Here is a 23,530-nt window from a genome sequence, read left to right as displayed (position 1 = left end):
GTCTTTCCCGCTCCTCCTTCTCCTTCTGTTTTCTCAAATGGAAACCTAAAGTTTGAGGACCAGACTACATTTAATTTTCAAAGGAATTAGCGAGAAATAAGGAATTTATAAAGGGTTGTTGAACATATGAAATGATGAACTTCGGTGCTTGGGGATTTTATTTGGTACAGAGTACATAGTGATGTCATGATTTTGACCCACTCCTTGATTTCAGCAGTGAACACATTTCACTTTTCAGTCTTAACATCGGGTGGACATTGTTCACTCTCCGTGAATGTATCACCGATGGTCTCTCTCTCTCTCTCTCTCTCTCTCTCTCTCTCTATCTCCCTCTTCCTTTCTAAATTCCTCTTCCACTAAAAGCTGATTGGTTAAAACTTGTAGAGACAATAGCTGGGTAAATCACAAGACCCAAGTTCGACCTTCTAATCATTTCGGCTCCAAGCGTTCAGGTGCAAACTGTCTAGCACAAAAAAACAAACAAAAAAACAAAAAAAAATCAACAAAACAAAATAAAACCAACAAAAAGACACCAACTCAATGAGGCCCGCGGAATCGCTAACTCTATAATAGAGTTTGCATTTTCAGACTGGGAAGGTGAGGGTTATGCAGACCACAGCGTGCCATAACGAATCCATTTCGAGGGTATTGCCCGAAAGATAGAGAAACATAACCACTTTCTGCAGAAGCACTTCAGGGCATTCGACCTGACAGCGACTTGTCTGCAAAGGAATGGGATTTTAGCTATCTTAACTCTCTCCTTACCGATGATTTTCACTAGTTACCCAAAAAATGGCAGGCTTACCCGGCAGAAATTTAAAAAAAACAAAACTCAAACAATCTCTCTACAAAACAACTTTATGTTCTTATTAATTAAACAAAGATCATTCTTCAAAGTTTGTGATGTACACAATAAATATGAATTAGAAAAAATGTATATTGTGTCATAACAAATGTCACGACTTTTCTGTTGGTGGTAAGGAGAGGGTTAAGTCTTTTACTAATGAGAGCCTGGCAGTTGCTGATATTGTAAGAGTGGTACCTACTACAGAAATTTTGTCTAACAAGCAATTTGGGCTCAATTGTGTGAGTGGAAATGTGGTTTCAGTGTATGGTCTGCTGGGGGAATAAATGAAAAATATGTTTTATCTTTTATTTCTATTTATCTATATGATATAGATAGAATGCGCTTGGCCAAGGAGTTCACAACATTGCCATCCGGAAGTATAACGGACCAACACACAAACTCTGTGTAACCATGAACTTTTATAGTCTGGTTAATACAGTTTAGTGAGAACAACTCACAAACGCGGATGGCAAAAACAATAACAAAGGCCTGAGTGACGTCATCTGCATACTATCTATACATACGTTCCATGATAAAAGGAATGTGTCAAGTTTTTTATTTTTTTCTTATCTTTTTTTTTTTTTTTGGGGGGGGGGGGTGGATTCGGATCAGTTTTCACAGTTTTACAACTAAAGCTTGTCAGATCAATTTAGCAACTAGATTTTAAAAAAATAGTACATCATTAAACGTGCGGTATGACAGTCGATTGAGAGTTCAGTGTTTGCTACACTGTTGAGGAATAAGAGCCTTAGAAATAGTAATACAAATGTGAAAAACTGACAGAAATAGACATCAGAAATTTACTCACCCATATAATCATACAACCCCACCAAAGGGGAGAAAATCGGATGGTTTGTAGAATACACTCATCCATAGAAATGATAGGTATATAGATAGAACGAAATTGACGCTACTAAGGTCTTTGTTATTGTTTTTTGTCATCCATGTTTATGAGTAATTCTCATTAAACTGTAATTACCCGTTCATGGTTACACAAAGTTTTGTGTGTTGGTCCGTTATATATCAGGATGGCAATGTGAGTTTCTTAGCCAAGCGCACAGCATCTATAAGTGTGAGCTTTAATATCCAGGTGGGGGGGGGGGGGGGGCGAGGTGGCTGAGTGGTTGAGACATTGCATTATGACCAGGAGGTACTGAGTTCAAGCCGTGCTTTCGACATCTTCTATTTTTTCCTTGGGCAAGGTCATTACCCCCCCCCCCCCACCCACTTTGGACAACATGAGTGATTCCTGTTGACATCAGACGTTTATTTGATGGACTAACTATATTCCATCACGGAATGCCTAAGCGGCGGCACAACGGAAAGACGTTTAAAAAAAAAAAAATTAAAAGAAAAAATCATGATGCGCAGAAAGAGCTTTACAATGCACCACAAACCAAGAGCAACATTCACGAAGGACGAGACGTGACGCGTGTGCGGCGCTATTACATTATTTTTCTTTGATGTTACCGGCCAAATAAGTTGCACCTGATTATGGTGAGAAAAAGTGAGAAAAGATCATTTTCCAAGGACTCAACTTTTGTTCCACTCCTCCTGGAACTCAACCTGGAGGGACGTAAAGGTCATAAGCCGTTAAAAAAAAATGGGGAAAAGCCTGTCGTTTGATTTACATCGTTCTGTTAAGGGATTTTACGGCGCTTGCAACATATTTAGGTCATATCAGCGTCAGAAAAAGGGGTGAAAATGGAATAGTCCAAAAATAAAAATAAAACTAGACTTACGGTTAAAAGTATCCAAGAAAAGGGAAGACAAAGGGGACTGTTACAGATGAACAGATGTAGATTTCAAGAGCACACTATCCGTGTACTAAGTTTGAGATACCCAATACTCTCATCCATAAGCAAATGATCCCACTAAGAGGGAATATGCTTTCAGATCATTATATTGATGCACAAAAGTAACACACCACTTCTTCCAATGAAGATTCAACATGTTTTGTTTGTTTGTATTTAAGGTTTTTTTGCGCTTGTAACACATTTAGGTCATATCAGAGCCAGTAAAAAGGACGAAAATGGGATAGTAGAAAGTTCTAGAATTACAATTCAAATACCCAAGAAAAGGGAAGACAAAGGGCAAGTAGAGAACAAATGTAGATTCCAGGGCCCCGTTTTCATGAACACATACTAGATTTAGTTATTTACTAGTCTAGTAAATGACTTGCTAGCCTTAAGCCTAAGCGGAGAAAGTGACTAAAAATATTCAGATTTAATGAACGCTTTCTAGTCTTTGACTAGCTAGTATCTTGCTAGAAGTGGGCGTTGTAAGGACAGTGACCTATTCGGCTACTTTGTGCTGGTAACATCACGCTCTCTAGTACAAGATGGCAGGTAAGATACCAACCTTCATAGTTTCAACGCATAAGATTTTCAAATAGGAAATTAGCAACACATCTGATTTCTAGTCTCCGTTCATTCGCAACTCGGGAAACGATTATATTCATTTTTTTGGTTTAGTTTTTACTCACAAAGATGTGTTCTTTCGACGATCTGCAGTTATCTTATAGCTTTTTAAAGCCAGTGTCAATAGCAACAGGACACTTTTTGCATCTGTCATTCGTAAACGACATATTCTATAATATATACACACACACACACACATAGACCAAATTGCCTCCCTCATAGAAAAGACCTCCAGCCGGGTATGGGTAACACCAATTTGCTTATTCCAGGATAAGAATATAAAGGCACAGGGAAAAGGATGAGACATTAGGAAGATGGTATAGAAAAATAAAATATATCATCTCTCAAAGACATTCATGCTCACATCGGATTGCTCCCATCATCGAATTGACATCAAGCCAGGATCTTGATCTGAGCAAAAGCAAGTAGTTTCATTCTAGGACAAGAACAAAGAGCTCGAGGGAAAGAAAAAACAAAATATAAAGAGAAGAAAACAGCAATTGTCCACAACTATATAATTGAACCCAGCGTACAGTTTTACGTACTACTGTAAGAATTGCTATTTATTATTATGTATTCATAAATGTAAAGACTGATTGGAGCATACAAAAAAGTTTAATATACTGAGCGGAAAAATTAAGTTGCCAAATTTAAATCAGCGGTAAATGAAAAACAGTTTCTTAAGATTTGATGAAAGTAGTACATTGGAGCTCAGTTATAACAAGAATCTCCATTCCAAGCATAAATTCTCGTTATTCCCGATCTCTCGTTATAACTGATTTTCAAGGGAAAGAACCACATAATCTTATTTTGAACCTTTAAACACATAAATAATCCTTCAAAATATTGTACATGGTGCTGAACTTCATATATATTGGCAATCGTTGTCTCTTTCTTCTCCACTTCTTCTATGAAGGAGACTTTAGTCTCAATAGTCAGTCTCTGTCTTGATTTTGAGAATCCATAATGTTGTTATTGATACTGAGTTGAAATTAGGTATGGTGAAGATTGATTATATGGTTTTGATAATAAGTGCGGCCAGTTGACAGCAGGGAACGACAAGCTATGACGTAAAAAAAAGGCAAGCAGCCATAATTGTGGTGTAATGCTAATGAATGGTGCTGATAGGTGCAGTGATGTGACACCTGAACTCATCCAGTAATAGGCAAGAGGGGTTATTTAATTTAATTTGGAGGTGTGATCATCGTGACAAAGTCCCTTATCTAGATCAGCTGTACTTATTCTATTGCTATTGTAGCACTGCCGATACTGATTGCTTTGCTTTACATGTGTGTGATTGTGATATTTGTTGATAAATAAACGAGCATTTTTGCTTTTTATTTTAGATCGAGTTCTCATTATTCCTGGTCTCAGAATTGCTCTTTCTCGTTATAATAAGTCTATTTACAATACATATATAGTGGGGGGGAGGGGGGTGGAAAACGGTGAGCTCTCATTATTTCCGATGCCATTAAACTTAAAGCACTGTAGAAATGTAGAGATATTTTCATAGGAACAATCTAACATCACATTTAAAGCAACAAAACAGGTATTTAATTGAAGTGACAAAGAAAACCTGACATGGGTTAACAATGACGTCGCAAAAATGTCAACAAATATTTTTTAAAATCTGATCAAAAAGTTGATGTACAAGCAAGGGCATTTTCTGTTTGATTACAATATGATCTTTGTTAATCTTTAACCACCGGCCACTCAATATTTCTTTAAGAAAATTGTTCGAAATGATTACTACTTGAGGTCCAGCATTGCCATGATGAAACATTGTTACATTACAGTGATTTTGCCCACATATACATATGCTCTTATTCTTCCATCAAGCGAGAACATTCCTGCCCATACCATAATGGATCTGATATAACATCAAAGTACTTCCTTCATGAATTTAGAAGAGAAGCGCTCTCCTTCACTCGTGGTCTTTGGTCTTCCATTGGCGAATGAAAGTTCAAACGACTTTATCTGATAACAAGATGTGATCTGATTAGGGCTGTTACCAATGACTGAGCCATGGCCCATTCTAGTGTCCAGGTGATGTGGTTTTCAGTCAGCAGCACAATAAAATATGGATGACAGCTCTACAGCTTATTTCAATTGGCGACGAAGGTTGATATGAAAACATTAAACTGGGTTGCTGTTTCTCTCATGTTGGCCAAAGGGTTATCAATGTGGTGCTAGGTCATGTTTTGATCATTAATTGGCATTCGTTGTAAACTTCTTTCTATCACATTCAGGGATGTTGTCAACTCGTAGAAATTCTTCATACCTATTTAGTAACTGATGTACTGCAATGGCATTAACACAGGAGAGTCAGCAGGATGCCAATCATCTGAGTGCGCTGACCTTTCATAATCTTCAGTATGACTTCCGTATAGCATAGCGTGAGGACATATGAATTAATGATTTCATCCTCCGTTTTATTCTTAAATGTGATGCCACGATATTTCATGAACATCAATCTTTAGTCTAGTCACCTATGAGAATAATCCATGAGGAAGTAGCAAATTCCAAATTGAATGCTGAATCGCGTAGTCGATAGAATTTGCTTTTCTTAAACTTCTATTCATAGAGACAAGAAACAGGTGGATTTGTTTGACAAATTGGGATGTGGCATTGTTAGATAAATTGGTATCTTAATCGACTTTCAAACAGACCTCCGGGAACGAAGAAGAAGAAGAAGAAACAGACCTATAGCTTGTGGAGATATTTTCAAAACAAATTTGTTAACTTAATGTTGACGCTTAGTATACCATATGCATCATCAAATTTGGAAATTTAATCTTGATATGGCTAATTAAGTTGAAAGAATTAAAATTGAAAACATAAACACACAGCTTCATATCCATTATCTACTCATGAAGTCAATTATTGCTTTTAAGTGGATCACCATCTTAGTGTGAAGAAGTAATGCAATAAGTAATTGGAAAAATACTGGATAATGAAAATGTTGTTATGTGAAGCTCGGAGAAATAAAACAATAGGAAATGGAATGGAATCTTAAATTTAATCAATGACAGATAATGTGGATGTTTCAGGTTTTCCCTTTGTCAATAAAACATGATGAATTCATTGTGTTGTATTAACAAATGGAAACCTGAAACGTCTATATTACCCGTCTTTGTTGATTAAATTGAAGCTTCCATTCTGTTTCATATAGTTATTTATTTCAGGTAGAATGCCTAAACAAGGCTGACACAACTGCTTTCCCTCTCTTTCTTTCATCTTCTTCTTTATCATGTCAGTCAATAGCATTGAGTTGACTTAAAGTGACATTCCCAATGAAGCTATTGATTTCATCAGAAATTTAGAAACTATGACTATGACAAAGAAAGAAAAAAAAATGGGAGTACCCTTGTTGCCTTCAAGGGCTGGCATCTTGTTTGTTTTTGTTTGTTTTTAAGGGTTTTATGGCGCTTGCAACACATTTAGGTTATATCAGCGCCAGTAAAAAGGAAAAAAATGGGATAGTAAAAAGTTCTAGAATTACAATTAAAGCACCCAAGAAAAAGTAAGACATAGAGGAAATGGGAACAAATATGGATCAGATGTAGATTCCAAGAGCATACCACCAATGTACTTAGATTGAGATCACCTATAAGTCATCCGGACACACAAGCACAAAATCCAACAAAGAGGAATACAATCAAATGCTTACATTATACATTCAAAATAACAAATATAACAATACATAACAGAGAGATGATTTACAAGGAAAAAAATTATCATCTCCCAAAACAATAACTATGCATTTGACTGTTTCCCTCCCAGCCAGGACTCCGGCCAGGGCCAGGACAAAACCAAGTAATCTCATTCCAAGACAAAGACAGAAAGCATGTTGGAAAACAGATATAAGGGGATAGAGGACACAGTATGTACCCCCCTGTCCACTATGGGAGGTTGGTATCTTGCCGACTGCATTGAATTTTTAAACATAATTTTCAATGGGCAGGAATTTATTTCAAAAACAGTACAGAATATCCTACTTGTGGAGATGAGCAATATCCAACTTCCCAAGTTGTATCAGTTATTCCCAGTCATGGGATTGAAAAGAGACAGATCATGATGGATTATTTCATACTATTATGGTCGGTTTTAAGTTAAAGTGGGTCATTAACATAGGTTTTGACAAAGTTACTTGGACACCGTTTTTCAATATATTCGACCCTTTTACTAAAATCGTCTATTGAAAGCGTTAATGACGATATTGACAGAGGCATAGATGGATCACAAACAGCTCAATAAAATAAAAGAACTTTTTTTCACTCCTGTAAAGGTCTCTACAAAGTGAGTTAAGACAAGATATGAAACGTAACTGTAAACACTACTACAACTATAACGTTGACCATAACAATGTGACCAAATACACAATGTAAGAAATTACAAAGATATTTTTGATCAACTGGCCACAATAGATTGTTGGCTGGAACAACCCTGGGATATACCTTATATTGAAAAGTACCAAATTAGCCTTCTCTTGAAAAAGCAAACGCCAGTTATTTTGCAATGAAAGATATTGTGAGATAGAAGAGACAGCAATAGCTGATCTCTCTTGCCCACAAAAGGGGATCATCCGTCCAACCATCCAAGGATAAGACTTACAAGAGGCACAATCTATGAAATTAATTGACTTTGGCACTCCTCTGTAGTCAGTCCATATCACTACTTTTATATTTTAATGGAAAGTCAACCCTTCATCCAGAATCATTACTGTCCGAGTCTATGCCCTCATCATAACTGCTCATCAGCATAGATAAACCTGAAGCATTTTGAGAATTGGAGAGACTAGAATTACAGTCCATTGTTGGGTGTTTGTCAGCAGAAATTTGAGAACTTGTAACAATATAGTTTAAACTATCTTGAGAATGACAATCACCACTATTTCTTTCTATAGTTGCAGCTTGGGTATGCATTAATTCCTTTGTCACTTTTGTTGGCATATCACCTTTCCGAAATGTTGTAGAAGAATCGCTAACAATTGAATTCTCAATTCCAGTTGAAGGCACCAAAACCGAGTCTGATTTAGATTTCTTAAGATCTTTTACACCTTCAGTCAAAGAACATTTATGTAAATGTGAAGTCACTGTCTTTTTACAAACGTGTGATTTGATATTTTTCTTTGTGACCCTTGAATGTTTGAGGCGAATACCAAGAGCTGAAGATTTCAAATTGGGTAAAGCTGAGCATTTTACAGCTTTTGCGATGGCAAAAGGGTCTTTTCTGGCTAATTTGAGTGTCTCACTCAATTTATGTTTGGAATCATCACCACTCTCACGGTTATCAAGTGATTTTGTTGAAGAGGATGACAATGATGAAGGAGTTTCTGATGAAGATGAAAAAGAGTTTTTGACGTCATCAAATAAAGGGCGCTGCTCAATTGATTTTCTTTTCTCTTTCTGTTTCTCTTCATAAGCTGAAATAAGGAAGGAGGAAAATAGACAATTAAATATAATAATAATTAGTCAATAATTAATTTATTCAAAGCTAATGTAATCATTTTTCATGGCCCTTATCAATCAATCAATCAATAGATTTGGCAGAATTTATTTTTTTGGAGGCACATTATTTTCATTGCTTTCTTCTTGTTTTTTGTTTGTTTGAGCCTTAAAAAAAAATAAATCAAACTATATTATATTAAGAGAAAACTGAGCAAATAGGCACACATTTTCACATCCAATTTAAATCAAATCCGTCTTGATCCATAATTTGTAATCAGTCAAGGTATCATTTACATAAATCATAAATGATATTATACTATCAAGTTTCTTAGCACGGCACAAGACAGTAAAGATAAAAGGAATTATTAGAATTCTTTAATTTCTATTTATAGGATTTCTTTCAAATTACAGTAGAAAGAGTTAGAATCATTTGAAGGATATAACAAAATGATTTTTGCATTTTCGTATTTAGAAATCTGAACTTCGATTCTTTTTTGCGCAGATCCAAGGCAACCGAGTTCGTAAATGCAAGAATATTATGTTTTATATTTTATGTTTAGTTATTTGCCTCTGCATTACTCACCTACGAGGTTGTGCCAAGATGGTTGGTTGTTGAATGTTGTATGTGAAATGAATTGAAAGTATTTTGCAATAACTGCCAGCAATTAGTTACATTTAGAAAAATCTAATAAGATAACTTTCAATAAAATTACTAGCTGAAGCCACACGCTGTTCAAAGATAATAATATTGGAATACTAATGATTCTACTTTTCAATTCATTTCTCTATCTTTTTCTTATAATTCTTTAAGTGCCTTGAGGTTTTGATGAAAGGCGCTATAGAAATATGCTTATTGTTATTACTATTATCATTATCTTTGCACTTTGTCAATCATGACATACAGCAGACTTTGTCCACTATAAAAAGCTTCATTTGTAGCTCGTCCTGTTATACTTCTGATACAGGACTAAATTTCTGGGGTTTTTGTCAAAATCAAAATCAGAAATATAACTATTGTCTCCTTAGTTTTTCAAAATAACGAATAATCAATGTTTCATAGCACATAATACTAAACTGACCTAATGTCACAGCTTCGTGTTCCCTATGATTATTAGAAAAGCTAAAGAACACAATGGACGAAATGATTAATTTCATATTAAAAACAGTATGCTTACATGATGTTACAGTGTACTTTAGGAGACTGGCCAAGTTTCGATCTGATTCTGTTTCTTCCAACAAATCAATATCTAAAGCTCCCCTAGCCAGGATAGTCTTGTCTGCGTCTGCCGCTTCCTTTAAAACTTTCTTTTCAGCCTGAAATAAAAATATTCACCACATGTAAAATATGTATCTACTATTACAGCAAGTCATGTTGTTTTTGTTAAAGAAAAAAATAGAAAGTGAGCTTTTATATAGAAGAATGCATATCCATCAAGAGCAACCCCATATGGACTATGACTACCAATAGGCCGGAGCCTATTCGTACAACTACTAAAAATAAAATTTGCATAATTACTATAAATAGAATATTTTATACTGATAGAAATGCAATACACAAAAAAAATAGCTTTGGAAAGGAGAGAGTATGGATGTCAGCTTGGCATTTTTAATTCCAACACCATGTAACGACTCAGCTCAGACTTCGTTAATTCAGTTTAATTATTATCAATCATATGGTAAATTTTAAACAAATATATAATACGACCAGCTCGGACTGAGTTCTTTCAGTAACTAGCCTAACACCCAACAATCAACTTACAATGTTCCTAAGGAACAAAAAGTACTTATACATTTGCGCAGTCGACATTCGCACTCACATGCAAAACACAAAATGCGTACCTCTATAAATAACTCAAACATAAAGAAACACAGCCGAACAACTACATTCATACACACCCAAACAACTCCCAATATATCACAATACATGTTACACACCAAACATTTGTTTTTTAAGTTCTTTGGCACATTAAGATAAAGTTTGACATTTTATTGAAAATCATGCAATCTTTTACTAATTTAGTAAACAAACAAACAAACAATAACAGCACAAACTCGACTAATGTTCACCACTATACTGGAAAGACAAGGCATAATTTTCAATGTCTGTTTAAAAAGAGAAATCTACCTGATTGGCTAGGGGACCACGATTTTGATTTTTATAGTTTAAATGGTCTGCTATTTTTATAGGGAGATCACAATTTTGGCCTCCCCCCCCCCCCTTCAACTTTTTTCCAATCGTGGAGACTACAAAATTTCTTTAGGTTGCTACGATTTATCTTAATAGACATTGGAATAATATCATAATAATAATGTATCGGTCATACAAAAGATTTTTTTTTCCCTAAGATTTACTCTCTAATTTATTAGTTAGTGTTTTGATTTTTAAAACATTTCTTTTATTCATTTGTTTTATGCTTTATGTTTGTTTTATTGTCTGTTGTTGTTTATTGTTTTTTTTTTTTAAGGGGAGGGGGACAGGGGGGGGGGGAGATAGTTAGAACATCTAAAAAAAAAAACTTGTTGAAGAGGAGAGAAGGAATATTAACATTTGCAACATGATTTACTTTGATAGAAGGTAAGTTTAAAAAAAAAAAAAAAGGAAAATAAATTGGTGACAATGAGATTCGAACCCACCACTATAGTCATATGTAGAACCTCACCTTACCAGATGACGACGCTGACCATATGAACGTTGATGCATTTCTATTTATTTATTAACAATTGTAAACACCTCAACTAATTTTACAACATTGCAAAAAGTGAAAATATTTTAGAATAAGTTATTGGAAAGACGTTTTTGGGGATTGGGGGGCCAAAATTGTAGTCAACCTATCTCAAACAAGCCATTTGACCTTGCCAATAAAGATCGTGGACTCCCTAGAAAGCTGGCCAATTTGGCTAAAACTAAAGTTAAAGAGTCCATGATCGTGGTCTCCCTGGCCAAATAGGCTGACTTTGGCTATGGAGACCACAATTGTGGTCTCCCTAGATTTCTCCATAGTCTTTTGATGTATTATTTATGTTTGCTTTCCTGAAAGGGTTTTTGGTTGTTTTTGAGGGTTTTACAGAATTTTACCGAAAGCGCCATTTTGTTTATGAAAACACAATGACAGGAGAGCTAAAAGCTCACAAATTTTACTTTCAACACAAAAGAGTGTTGGGAGTACAAATAGGGAAAGGTGGTAGTTTTTCCTATTTGTAGTCGTACGACAAATAGTCACTTCGATCCTTTAAATAAGCTCAAAGCACTTTAAGTATTTAAAGAGTCATTGTAGCTCAATTGGTAAAGATATCGACTTGTTTGCGATGGAAACAATTTTCAATCCTGGATTGTGTCAATAGTAGGTTACTGGTCTATTAGATCTGAAATAAAATACTGTGCAATGGGCAAGACCTTATCTTAAAGTCACAAACAATTATTGCATCAGTCAGAACAGGATTTTTTTTTTAATTAAAAGAATTTTTTTTTTTTGGCTCCATTGGGCCTATGGTTCTGAAGGTCCACATTGGAAATGAGGGGCTAAGATGTTAATATTTATAGAACTGAGGGAGATCCTACAAGACGACATACAAAATATTTAAAATGCTGATATAATGATATGCAAGTCTAATTTCACAGTTCTCTAATTTCTTACCATAAATAAAATATACTTACACGAAATTTGTCTCTTGCCATTCGGTTGAGAAGGTAATCTTCTCTCATAGACAGGCGGGAACTCTCCAACTCAGCCAGACTTTTCACTTTTTCTTTACCTTTCACTTTGTCATCCGATCCATGTTCAAGTTTATACATTGCATCCATTGCCATCTTCTTTTGACTAGCTTTATCTGGGTGAAATATTCAACAATACCTTTCATCCTAGATTCAATTACACATTAAAGAAGAATAAATCAAAGACATTTTTATGACTACTACTTACACTAATAATTACACACACATAAGATCATTCATTTGAAAAAAAAAATCTAAAATGATACATATTGCCTTTGATTTTATTTTTCAAACACTTTTCAATTTTAGAGTGTAAAAAAAATCTTTGTATCAAGCAGAAAAAAAATTTGCAAAACAAAAACAAAATAAAATATTGCATCAAAAAAACCATTATCCACAGTAAACACTATGCGCTTTGCAGTATTTTCTCTCTTCTGATGCTGGGGATTCATATATTCAAAACTTAGACATGCAGCCTGTAAGGCATAAGTGCAATTGTTAAAGGATTTACACCAAGGGACTTCTGAATTCAATGTCCATCTTCAACAAGACAGTAAAAAATTAAGCACGTTATCTCATCTACAAGCATACTATCGAGGTATCTGATCATCGACTAATCTAATACCTTTGGAGTTAATTTAGATTATGTTCTGAGTCCAAGACCTTACAGCTACATCACAGCAACACAAGGAATACTGCTTTTAACTAATTTTCATCATTTATTGAAATTAATATACAATCAGAGGTAAAATAGTTTACAAAATCAATTGCATAACCCTTTTCTAAAATTATACACAGACACAAAGAAATGACCTGCAACTTTGACCAACAGTGGTTTACATACCCTCTGGAACAATCTGTTCATTTGCCACTGGATCCCACCTCTGTTCCTTTCTTCTGGCCCCAGAGAGAATGACATAATCGTGGTTCTAACGAAAGGAAATGAGGAAGATATATAATAATAATAATAATAATAATAATAATAATAATAATAATAATAATAATAATAATAATAATAATAATAATAATAATAATAATAATATATACTTTATTCATCCAAAAAAATGGAAATTCGTTTACAGACGTGACAATATAGTCTGCAATATTTATCAGAATGATACAATTATCCTGTGTGAAGATATAAATCCAGAATAAAAACTGAAGATGTGGAACATATGAGGCTTTCTTGAAACAAAAATCATATTCACTATTTTATTTGAACTTGAAAAAAACCTGAAAATTAACGCACACATGTGATTTGTTTCCCTAGAGCTTAACATTATTAAATAAAAGGTCATTTTAATTTTCAAAATCTTATAAAAGAATAGATAAATCTATAAATAAATAGTTCAACAATATAAAAAGAAACAAAACCCCACACTTAAAAGTCACTAAATAAAACATAACATAGACCAATTAGCAACAATCCCTCTCCCATATCCTGTCACTATCACCTTAAACAAGACCAGCACTTGTTTTGTGTCACTTTTGACACTTGGTGCCAGCCTGTCATAAAATTGGGAGCGTCTACAGAATTTATGCACTTGAATACAGGTGTCAAATTACGGTACAAGACATGCTGATATTGATTTTTCCCCAGATCCACATGTTGTACATTTATCCTCACTGATTTGATTTGATTCTATCATTTTCCCTTTTCCTCCAGACTGCCAAATCGGGACAGTCCGTTGACCTATGAAAGCCATTGAAAATCAATGCATAAAAGTATCCCACTATATCCTTTATGTTGATTATCAGTTTTGATCATGACTCTTTATAAAGGCCCTAATAATATCAAAATGTTATAGGATGTGATTTAAATTGATCACTTGCACTCAAATAAACTTGAAAGTTAAATCTCACCTTTGGATCAGTTTGGATTTCAAAATAGTTGTCACATAAATGGCATTTCATGCGGAATTTGTAGATCGGAGTTGTGTAATAATTACCAACTTTGGATTTCTCTGCATTGTAGCGCACACCCATCCCAACATGGTTTCCACAACCCCCACACCAAATATTATAGGGCAGTTCAAATCTGAAAAGTAAGCAATGTAATTTTGTAACTAAACATATATGCTTTAATGTCAATTAAAAACAACATATAAAAATAAGAGATCTAGTGACTTTGTTCAATTCAAAGAGAAAAAGTTATACAATTCCTCTCTATTATTTACAACTTAATTTATTACTCCATGTATTTTGAAATGGACAATAGGAAGTAAATGCGACGAAGCTGCGTTTTTTTTCATGATTGATTTATTATTTTTTTATTGTCACTTAATTATTTGCTCTGATACCTGAAGAACCTCTTTATCAACATAACAAAGATGTCAATTTAAGTGAAATGTCTTTACTACCAACCTTATAACTAGTATGCCTTGACTGAGCTTTCTAGCTCTATCCCTCAAAGGATGCTGTCCAACTCGCTTATTCACACTTCCCTTTCTTGGATCCCAGTCAGGGGGATAGTATTTATTTACAGCCTTTCGTTCCGCCTGTTAAAAAAACAAAACAATAAAAAGCATTAAAAACTTAGTCATTATTGTTGAGAAGCTGAAGCAAAGAAAAAACATGGATTAATTTAAAGCTGTGGCAATATCAAACCCTTTGCTTTGAAAGGAACTAATATAAGTTAATTATTGAATATGAAGGTGTTCCTAGGCTGGTTGACGACTTTAAAAAAACAAAATAGATTGACTGATACATCAATTATAGAAATTTTAGGCTTTTGCCATCAAACGTCCTAAGATATGATAATATGAATGGATGTAAACACAAAATGATTAATATGTTAGGACTAATCATCAGCTGATATGATGTACATTGCATTATACCAACAATACATTCATTCGTAAGATTTTCATAACAAAATCAATGCAAACTCCTTTTGGAACATAATTAATCATACAGAATGCATCTTTATAACATTTCTGTTAAGCAGATTTTTAAAGCCATTCAATGCAAAACCAGCATCCTTAGTTTTGAATTTAAGTTATTCCAATCCTCACAAATAAGTTTTTGTCTGATGTTCATGGCACATCAAGTAATAATTGTCTTAAGAGAGAGATTTTGAGAGATTATAAAAACTATCGGATTTGAGTGTTATTTTGTAAATTGTATTAAATCTTTGTGTCTGCATCCATATTAAAGGATGGGAGATTTAATTATATGACACATCAATACTGGTACCTTACAGTTTGTTCATCATTCTTGTATTATATTTTCATTTTTGATGGATTGTATTTTATCAATTTTACCTTATATTAATAAAGAGAATCTCGAAATCAATGAAATTAGATCCAATAAGGCCCACCATTTAATAAGGAAAATAAAAATTCCAGATTTGTTCTCTTTTATTTTATAAATTTAAAGTTACTTTCGGCAGTTTGTATTCAATGAGAGTATCATCCACAAACTTGAAGTATTCCAAAACAAATGTTTGCTACGAATCTTCAAGATATTCTGGCCAAACACAAACTCAAATGAGGACCTGAGAGCGAGAGCTGAAGTAGAGTCTCTGGAGAGTCTCATGAAAATGGCAATGGTTGGGGCATGTCTGTTGCAGACCTGATGAAACACTGATAAGGAAGGCTCTGCGATGAACACCCCAAGGAAAGAGGAAGCGAGGCCGCCCCAAGGAGACTTGGAGATGTGCCATAGAGAGGTCTGTCCTCGAGATGGCCCCAAGAATAGCTGCTGACCGGACCAGGTGGCGATCCCTTGCATCACCTCAAGTGCCAACAGGCCCGGAGAGGATTGAGTGATTGAGTGAGTTTGTATTCAATGGAAAATCAGATGATTGAGAACTGAGCATGTCTTTATGACCTCATTGAAACAAAGGTCCACTTGAATTGTTTTCCATAATCTATCTCTTTTCTTTTCCCTTAATTTTTAATCTTCTCTTCTGATTTCTTTTATATAAATCAATGCTTGAAATTATAACTGCTCTGGTTTTATTTAAATGAAACTTTTTTTTTTCAATAGATCAAATTCTATCCAAACTTTCTAATTTTTACACTTTTAAAAATCAAACACACAATAAAACAGTCAATGAAGTTGATAAAAACAAAAGTAACAAATAAAAGAAAAGAAAAGAAAGGCAAAATATTTACATTTTTGGGAGGGCTTTAATTAACCATTGCGACCTTCTGCCACAAAAATAAAAAATAGTATTACCATGATTTAGTTTTGGTCTTGTTGATGACTTGATCACTTTACAAGTTCGTCACATCCAGAAATTATTCTATGAAAGCATCTGAAAAAATATAAGTTTATATTGGAACATGATCATAAACATAAGTTTTATACCTGAAACAACGTTTTAATGATCACCCACATCATCATCATCTTCACGATCTCAACTACATAACACTCATCCCCACAACATCATCACCATCACCACCACTACTACGAAACAAACATATCATTATTGTCACTATCATCATCATATATACACCATGACCACCACCACATTATCATCATTATTAAAACCACCATCATGACCGTCACAACAACAACAACAAATTAACCACATCACCATCATCATCATCACCATAAATACTACTACGACCTCTACAATCACCATTGCAACATCATTATTACTACAACCACAACCCCACATCAGTAACACTATCACCATTACCACAATAACCACTATATCACCATCACCACTACTGCTACTACCACCATAACCACCATATCATCGTCATCATAACAATTACAGACAAGATTATTATTCATTTAAATTTGGCATTTATACAACACTTAGCCTTAATATGAATTCATTTTGTATTAGAGGTTTATAAGATCGGGAACCCCGTGTGGTGTCCGGGGTCCCTCAACTGAGAGGGTCAAGAATAGCCCAACGCCAAGCCAGCGTGTCGTAAAAGGCGACTAATGGTGTGTGATTCCCCCATCTTTGAGTCACCTGGTCCTCCAGGTTGGGGGTTGGCAAAGGGTTAACACCCCTTTCCGTTAAACTCAAACCGTTACAGAAACACAGACAGACAAACTAAATCCTTTTTTTAGCTTGGGCGACCGAAGAGTTTCTGGAATTACAGAATTTATGAAGGACAACAGACAAAGCCGAAAGGACTCTGCTGACCCGATGACGTCTTCGCCAAACAAGCAGCTTCGAATTGCGTCGTGGAACGTTCGCACCATGTATGAAGCAGGAAAAAGCTCTCAAGTTGTGACTGAGATGAGAAGATACAGGCTGCAATATACTTGGAGTAAGCGAAACCCACTGGATACAATCCGGACAGAAACACCTCAAGTCTGGGGAGAAGATTTTATATTCAGGGAGAGGGGACGGGATTCATACACAGGGAGTAGGAATAATTCTAAGCAAGTTTGCCCAGAAGTCACTGAGAGGATGGGAACAATGCGGAGAAAGGATCATCATGGTGTCCTTTACAACACGGAGTAAGAAGATCAACATGAACATTGTACAGATCTATGCCCCAACAAATGATGCAACAGATGAGGACAAAGATACATTTTATGGTCTGCTACAACAAGTCATTGACAAGTTGCCAAGGAAAGACATCAACATATTGATGGGAGATGCTAATGCAAAAGTGGGACAGGATAACGTAGGCTATGAAGGTATCATGGGACGTCATGGCATGGGAGAAATGAATGATAATGGAGAGAGATTTGCAAATTTCTGTGCATTCAACAGTTTGGTGATTGGAGGATCAGTGTTCCCCCATAAGAGGATCCACAAAGCAACTTGGGTCTCACCAGATGGTGTGACAGAGAATCAGATTGATCATTTTTGTATCTCTCGTAGATTCAGACGTTCATTGGAAGATGTGACAGTACGGAGAGGGGCAGATGTTGGATCAGACCACCACCTGCTATTGGCAAAGCTTAAGCTCCGACTCAGAAAACACGGGGCCAGATCACATACAAGAAGAAAATTCGAGGTGAATGCACTTGATGGGGAAAAGAATGAGGAATTCAAACTACAATTGAGTAATAGATTCCAACCTCTTACTGAGCTCGAGGAGGACATAGATGTAGAGTCACATTGGGCAAAGATCAAGGAAGTCTACATAACAACTTGCCACGAGGTATTGGGGGTAAAGAAATCGGAACATAAAGAATGGATAAGTCCAACCACCTTGGACCTTATTGAAAAGAGGAGAACAAGGAAGGAACAAGTGAATGCAAGCCGAACAAGGGCTTCAAGACTGGATGCACAAGAGCAGTATCGAGCCATAGCTAAGGAAGTCAAAAGATCTGTGAAGAAAGACAAGGAAGCATTCATGAACAGACTTGCAGAGAAAGCAGAAGCAGCAGCGACTGGAGGACACATGAGGATCCTTTATCAAACTACCAAGACACTTGCTGGAAAATATGGGAAACCAGAGGTACCAGTCAAAGACAAAGATGGGAAAACTATTTTTGGAAAAGAGGCTCAATCTGAACGATGGAGGGAACATTTCAACTGCCTTCTGAACAGACCACCACCAGACAACCAGCCAGAAATTTTGCCTGCAAGGAATGAGCTACCAATTAGCTGTGATCCACCATCGATAGCAGAGATTGTGGGTGCCATTAACAAGATGAAAAGGGGGAAAGCTGCTGGACCAGACCAGATTCCACCGGAGGCTCTAAAAGTTGATGCGAAAAGAAATGCTGAGGCCCTGCACCCACTATTTGAGAGAATCTGGAATGACGGGATATTCCCAAAGGATTGGAAGGAAGGACATCTTATCAAGCTTCCAAAGAAAGGGGACCTCAGTAATTGTAATAATTATCGAGGCATCACTCTTCTTTCTATCCCAGGAAAGGTTTTCAACCGTATTATTTTAGAGAGAATTAAGAATGCAACAGATGCTAAACTGCGGGACGAACAGGCAGGTTTTCGGAAAAACCGTTCAACCACCGACCAGATTGCCTCTCTGCGAGTCATAGTAGAACAGTCTATAGAATGGAACTCTCCTCTTATTGTCAACTTTCTGGATTACGAGAAGGCTTTCGACAGTATTGACAGAGCAACATTGTGGAAAATTCTGGCACATTATGGACTCCCTGAAAAGATAGTAAACCTCATTAAGGAAATGTATGAAGGATCAAGTTGCAGGGTTGTACATGAAGATCAGCTTACTGACAGCTTTGAAATTAAGACTGGTGTCAAGCAGGGATGCTTGCTCTCACCATTCCTGTTCATCCTTGCCATTGATTGGCTAATGAAGGAAACCTCCAAAGGGAGAAGAAATGGGATACAGTGGACCCCCTGGACACAGTTGGATGATCTGGATTTTGCAGATGATCTGGCTCTTCTGTCCCACACCCAGGACCAGATGCAAGCAAAAACCACAATTATAAACAGCCTCTCGGAATCAATTGGTCTAAGAATTCACCCTGCAAAGTCAAAGGTCTTGAGGATAGGTACGCGTCAAAGGGAGCAGATCAAAGTAAAAGATCAGGAACTCGAAGATATAGACACTTTCTGCTATCTCGGAAGTATAATTGACAAGGATGGAGGCACGGAAGCAGAGGTGAAAGCACGAATAGGAAAGGCACAGGCTGCATTCACATCTTTGAACAGAGTTTGGAGAACTAAAGATATCTCCCTTCAACTAAAGCTAAGACTTTTCAACTCAAACGTGAAGTCTGTCCTACTGTATGGATGTGAAACTTGGAACGCATCACAGGCATGTATAAGGAGGGTACAGATTTTCGTAAACAGGTGCATGCGTAAGCTACTCAGAATAAAATGGATGGATAGAATAAAAAATGAAGAAGTATGGAAAAGAACACAGCAGAAACCAGTGGGAGAGGATATAGGAAGAAGACGATGGAGGTGGATTGGACACACGCTTAGAAAGAATGACTCAACTATAACAAAGAAAGTATTGGACTGGAACCCTCAGGGCAGAAGATCAAGGGAAGGCCACGAGGAACATGGAGAAGAATTAAAGAAGCTGATATACAGAGAAGTGGTAAGACCTGGAATGAGATAAAAAAGTTGGCTCAGGATAGAGAAGGATGGAAACTGTTTGTCTGTGGCCTATACCCTGACCCAGGGTGAAAAAGGCAATGATGATTATAAGATCGGGAGGGGATCAGCTGGAGTGGTTAAGTTTTTAACATATGATACCGTCCTTTAATTAGAGGATTTGTATGCAGAAATTCTGGTTTCAGCTTTGAAATTCATGCAAGTCGTGTCTAAGTGTTAAAAGTCCTGCGAGATAAACTATAAATTAGCATCTGGGCCTGATGAAATCGGGATACAGCGCTATACAAATGCGATTTATTATCATTATTATTATCTCTGCTCTAAGCCTTCACCCTCCGTGATGATATACCACTAGATCTCCGCTTCACAGAAACATCACTTGTATTTGTAAATGAAATTAAAGATTCTATTCCATGTTACTATTTGTTATTTACTACAATTAACACAGCACTCAAATTGCAGTTGCAGTACTTATTACTGCAAATAACACAACTTGAATGGTAGGGGGGCCTACTGGAAATTACACTAATAACAAAATAAATACTCTACATTCTATTTCTATTTCTTGGAATACTCTAAATGTAGAACTATATAGTAAAACTACAGCAAATAATGATAAACTAGTAAAAAAGTAACCCTCCCCCCCCCCCCCAAAGAGCTTTCTCATTCTCAAATTCCGATTCAGATAGTTGAGGCTGACTGAGATCCCCCCCCCCCCCCCCCCCCCCCCTTCTCTCTCTCTCTCTCACACACACACACATTCTCTATCTCACACACACTCCTTCCCTCTCTCTTCTCCCTCCCCCCCCCCCTCGACTAACTACCTCAACAAAATTCAGTACTATCTAGATCTAGAGACAGCTTAGTCACTTATCTAGCCTCTCTGAACTTCAATTTTCATTTCACTTCCATTTCCAGTTCCAGTTCCAGCCGTTACAGTTTACGAACATTTTTTACAAATACAAAAACTGCTGTGTTTCCAAACTGCTTTAATTTAGACTTCCTCAAAATACAATCCCGCTGAATTCCAACAAACCCCATAGGCAACCAAATTTCACATGAGCTGATAATTTTCAATTTTCTTCCTTGCGTCTTACCGACGACATCAATGAGAAAAAAGCTTCATGTTTAATGTTGACATTTTCGGATGGTTGTTTTTGTTATTCAAATCAAATGAGGTCTAAAGAGTTGAAAGTTGAATTTAGATGTTTCCAACTATCAGATAAGTGAACATGGTTTAATATGTTTATAGAGAGAAAAACAGAGAAAATCGAGAAATTATATCTGTGAGCCGATGCAATTCCAAAAATAAAAATGTCGAACAACACATAAAACTTACATTTCTTTTCTCAGACACCAAAATAATAAGTAAAATGAAATATAAAATTGGCAGTCGGGAAATCAAAAGTTTAAAGAACATGATATCAACTTCGGAAGTGGCCAAGTGGTTAAAGCATTTCACTGTGACCCGGAAGGTCCTGAGTTCGAGCTCCGCTTCAGGCACTTTCGTTTTTTTACCTTGAGCAAGATTATTAACCCCCAATTTGCTCACTTTGACAACATGGGTGATTCCTGTTGACATCAGACAACTTGTTTGATGAATTTTCTTCGTGGAATGCCTAGACGACGACATCTTAATAAGACTTATGGTGTCGTAGCGGAATAGCATACTACTGTATTTTTAAAAACGAAGTTGACGGCCATCTTTATAATCTTGAAAGATCTGAAGAAGTGTGTATGAAAGGTGCCAGACAAATCAAGAAAGAAAAATAGAAGAAAAAACAAAAACATCCCGCACCTTTCATACACACTTGTTCAGATATTTATCTTATACTGGTGCCTGCTCCTTAATTTTCTTTAATTTTATAATTTCTGTGTCAAGCTTATGAAACAACATCGCTGCTTGTATCAAGTCCATCATTATGTATGTTTGGGACTTAAGGCTTTCACATAGCAGCTAGGGGCTTCATGACGGAAACAAGGATGACAGACAGCAGCTATCGTAATAGGTACATTGTGACGCAGCAGGAGAACGGTTTCAAACGATTAAGTTTCGCAGAAGGAAATCTTTGTTCTGCGTAAATCGTCATAAAATTGTTAACACGAGCTTTTACATCGTACAATATTACTTAAATGTGATCAATTCGTTATACATTGAGTCCCAAACTAAGAGAATAACACTATTGCATTTATATCAGAAAAGTGAGTGAAGCAGGCACTTATGTTGGTAACAACAAGAGATGAAGTGAATAGAAAAGTGCCAGAAGACAATAGAGAATATAAAAAAAATTTCGGCGATTTTTTTTCGGGGATTTGAACCCGCGACCTTATTGGTACGACAACTCCGCCTGGCCGGTGAGAGCGTGACTCTACCGTATGAGCTATCCACGAACTCATAAAAATTCGTATCAAACTCAGGTCATTCATTACTAGATCCCTCTCTCACCGACTACTGGAGGCAGCAGCGGGTACAACACACACAACCACAGCGAAGTTAGTAGGCCAGCAGTTAAGCTTAATAGCCAATATTCTCAACACAAACATATAACATAGAAACAATTGAGAAATTGAGTATGCTCCGGTATATGGGGTGAATTTTTAATTCAGAAAAGTGAGTGGAGCAGGCACTTATGTTGGTAACAACAAGAGATGAAGTGAATAGAAAAGTGCCAGAAGACAATAGAGAATTAAAAAAAAAATTCTATTCAATTTTTTTTATTCTCTATTGTCTTCTGGAACTTTTATTTATTGCATTTATATATCTTTTTCCGGGCAGACAATGCATCTACCGACCAGCTACTCATTTTACACACGTGTATGGTGACAAAATTATGTGACTAAGCGCCCTTTTCAAGGACTCAATTTTGAGCAGCCCATTGTGAAATCGAACTCGATACCTACAAGTTGCATGCCGATTCTCATGTCTAAACCACACTGCCGTCTCGTGTGACCATCTTCAATTTCCAATGCTTTGTATTTGCAAAAGGCCCCACCGACCCATCACTGTACATATTCAGTTACAGATACAGTACGGTCCAATAAAACAGGGAAAAGTCACAACATACTTTGACAAGCGAATGTGTTCAAGCTGCTTTGAAAGTTTCCAAGCATCCAAAGTCCGTTATG

General features: G+C 36.2%; 1 protein-coding gene across 4 annotated transcripts; it reads right to left on the bottom strand.

Annotated features, from left to right (window-relative positions):
• Positions 1-3,863: 3,863 nt before the first annotated feature.
• Positions 3,864-21,874, bottom strand: LOC144962431 (coiled-coil domain-containing protein 130 homolog). 4 transcript variants are annotated; one of them, XM_078895375.1, is made up of 8 exons: positions 21,744-21,874; positions 16,609-16,687; positions 14,794-14,927; positions 14,293-14,467; positions 13,274-13,358; positions 12,373-12,545; positions 9,893-10,031; positions 3,864-8,692 (listed from the first exon to the last, which is right to left on the bottom strand). In XM_078895375.1, exons 2-8 carry the CDS (start codon positions 16,609-16,611, stop codon positions 7,974-7,976), a joined length of 1,428 nt encoding a protein of 475 aa, XP_078751501.1. In that variant the 5' UTR covers positions 16,612-16,687; positions 21,744-21,874; the 3' UTR covers positions 3,864-7,973. The 4 variants fall into 4 exon arrangements, with proteins under 4 accessions (XP_078751501.1, XP_078751497.1, XP_078751498.1 ...); XM_078895371.1 differs by lacking the exon at positions 21,744-21,874 and adding an exon at positions 21,502-21,586; XM_078895372.1 differs by lacking the exon at positions 21,744-21,874 and adding an exon at positions 21,441-21,540.
• Positions 21,875-23,530: the final 1,656 nt, after the last annotated feature.

This window comes from Berghia stephanieae, chromosome 1 (genome assembly GCF_034508935.2).
Source record: "Berghia stephanieae isolate SIO BIC M18660-M18661 chromosome 1, UCSD_Bste_1.3, whole genome shotgun sequence".
Taxonomy (NCBI): Eukaryota; Metazoa; Mollusca; class Gastropoda; order Nudibranchia; family Aeolidiidae; genus Berghia; species Berghia stephanieae.
Note: the sequence above shows the minus strand (reverse complement) of the source record. Positions and strands in the feature narration are given on the sequence as shown.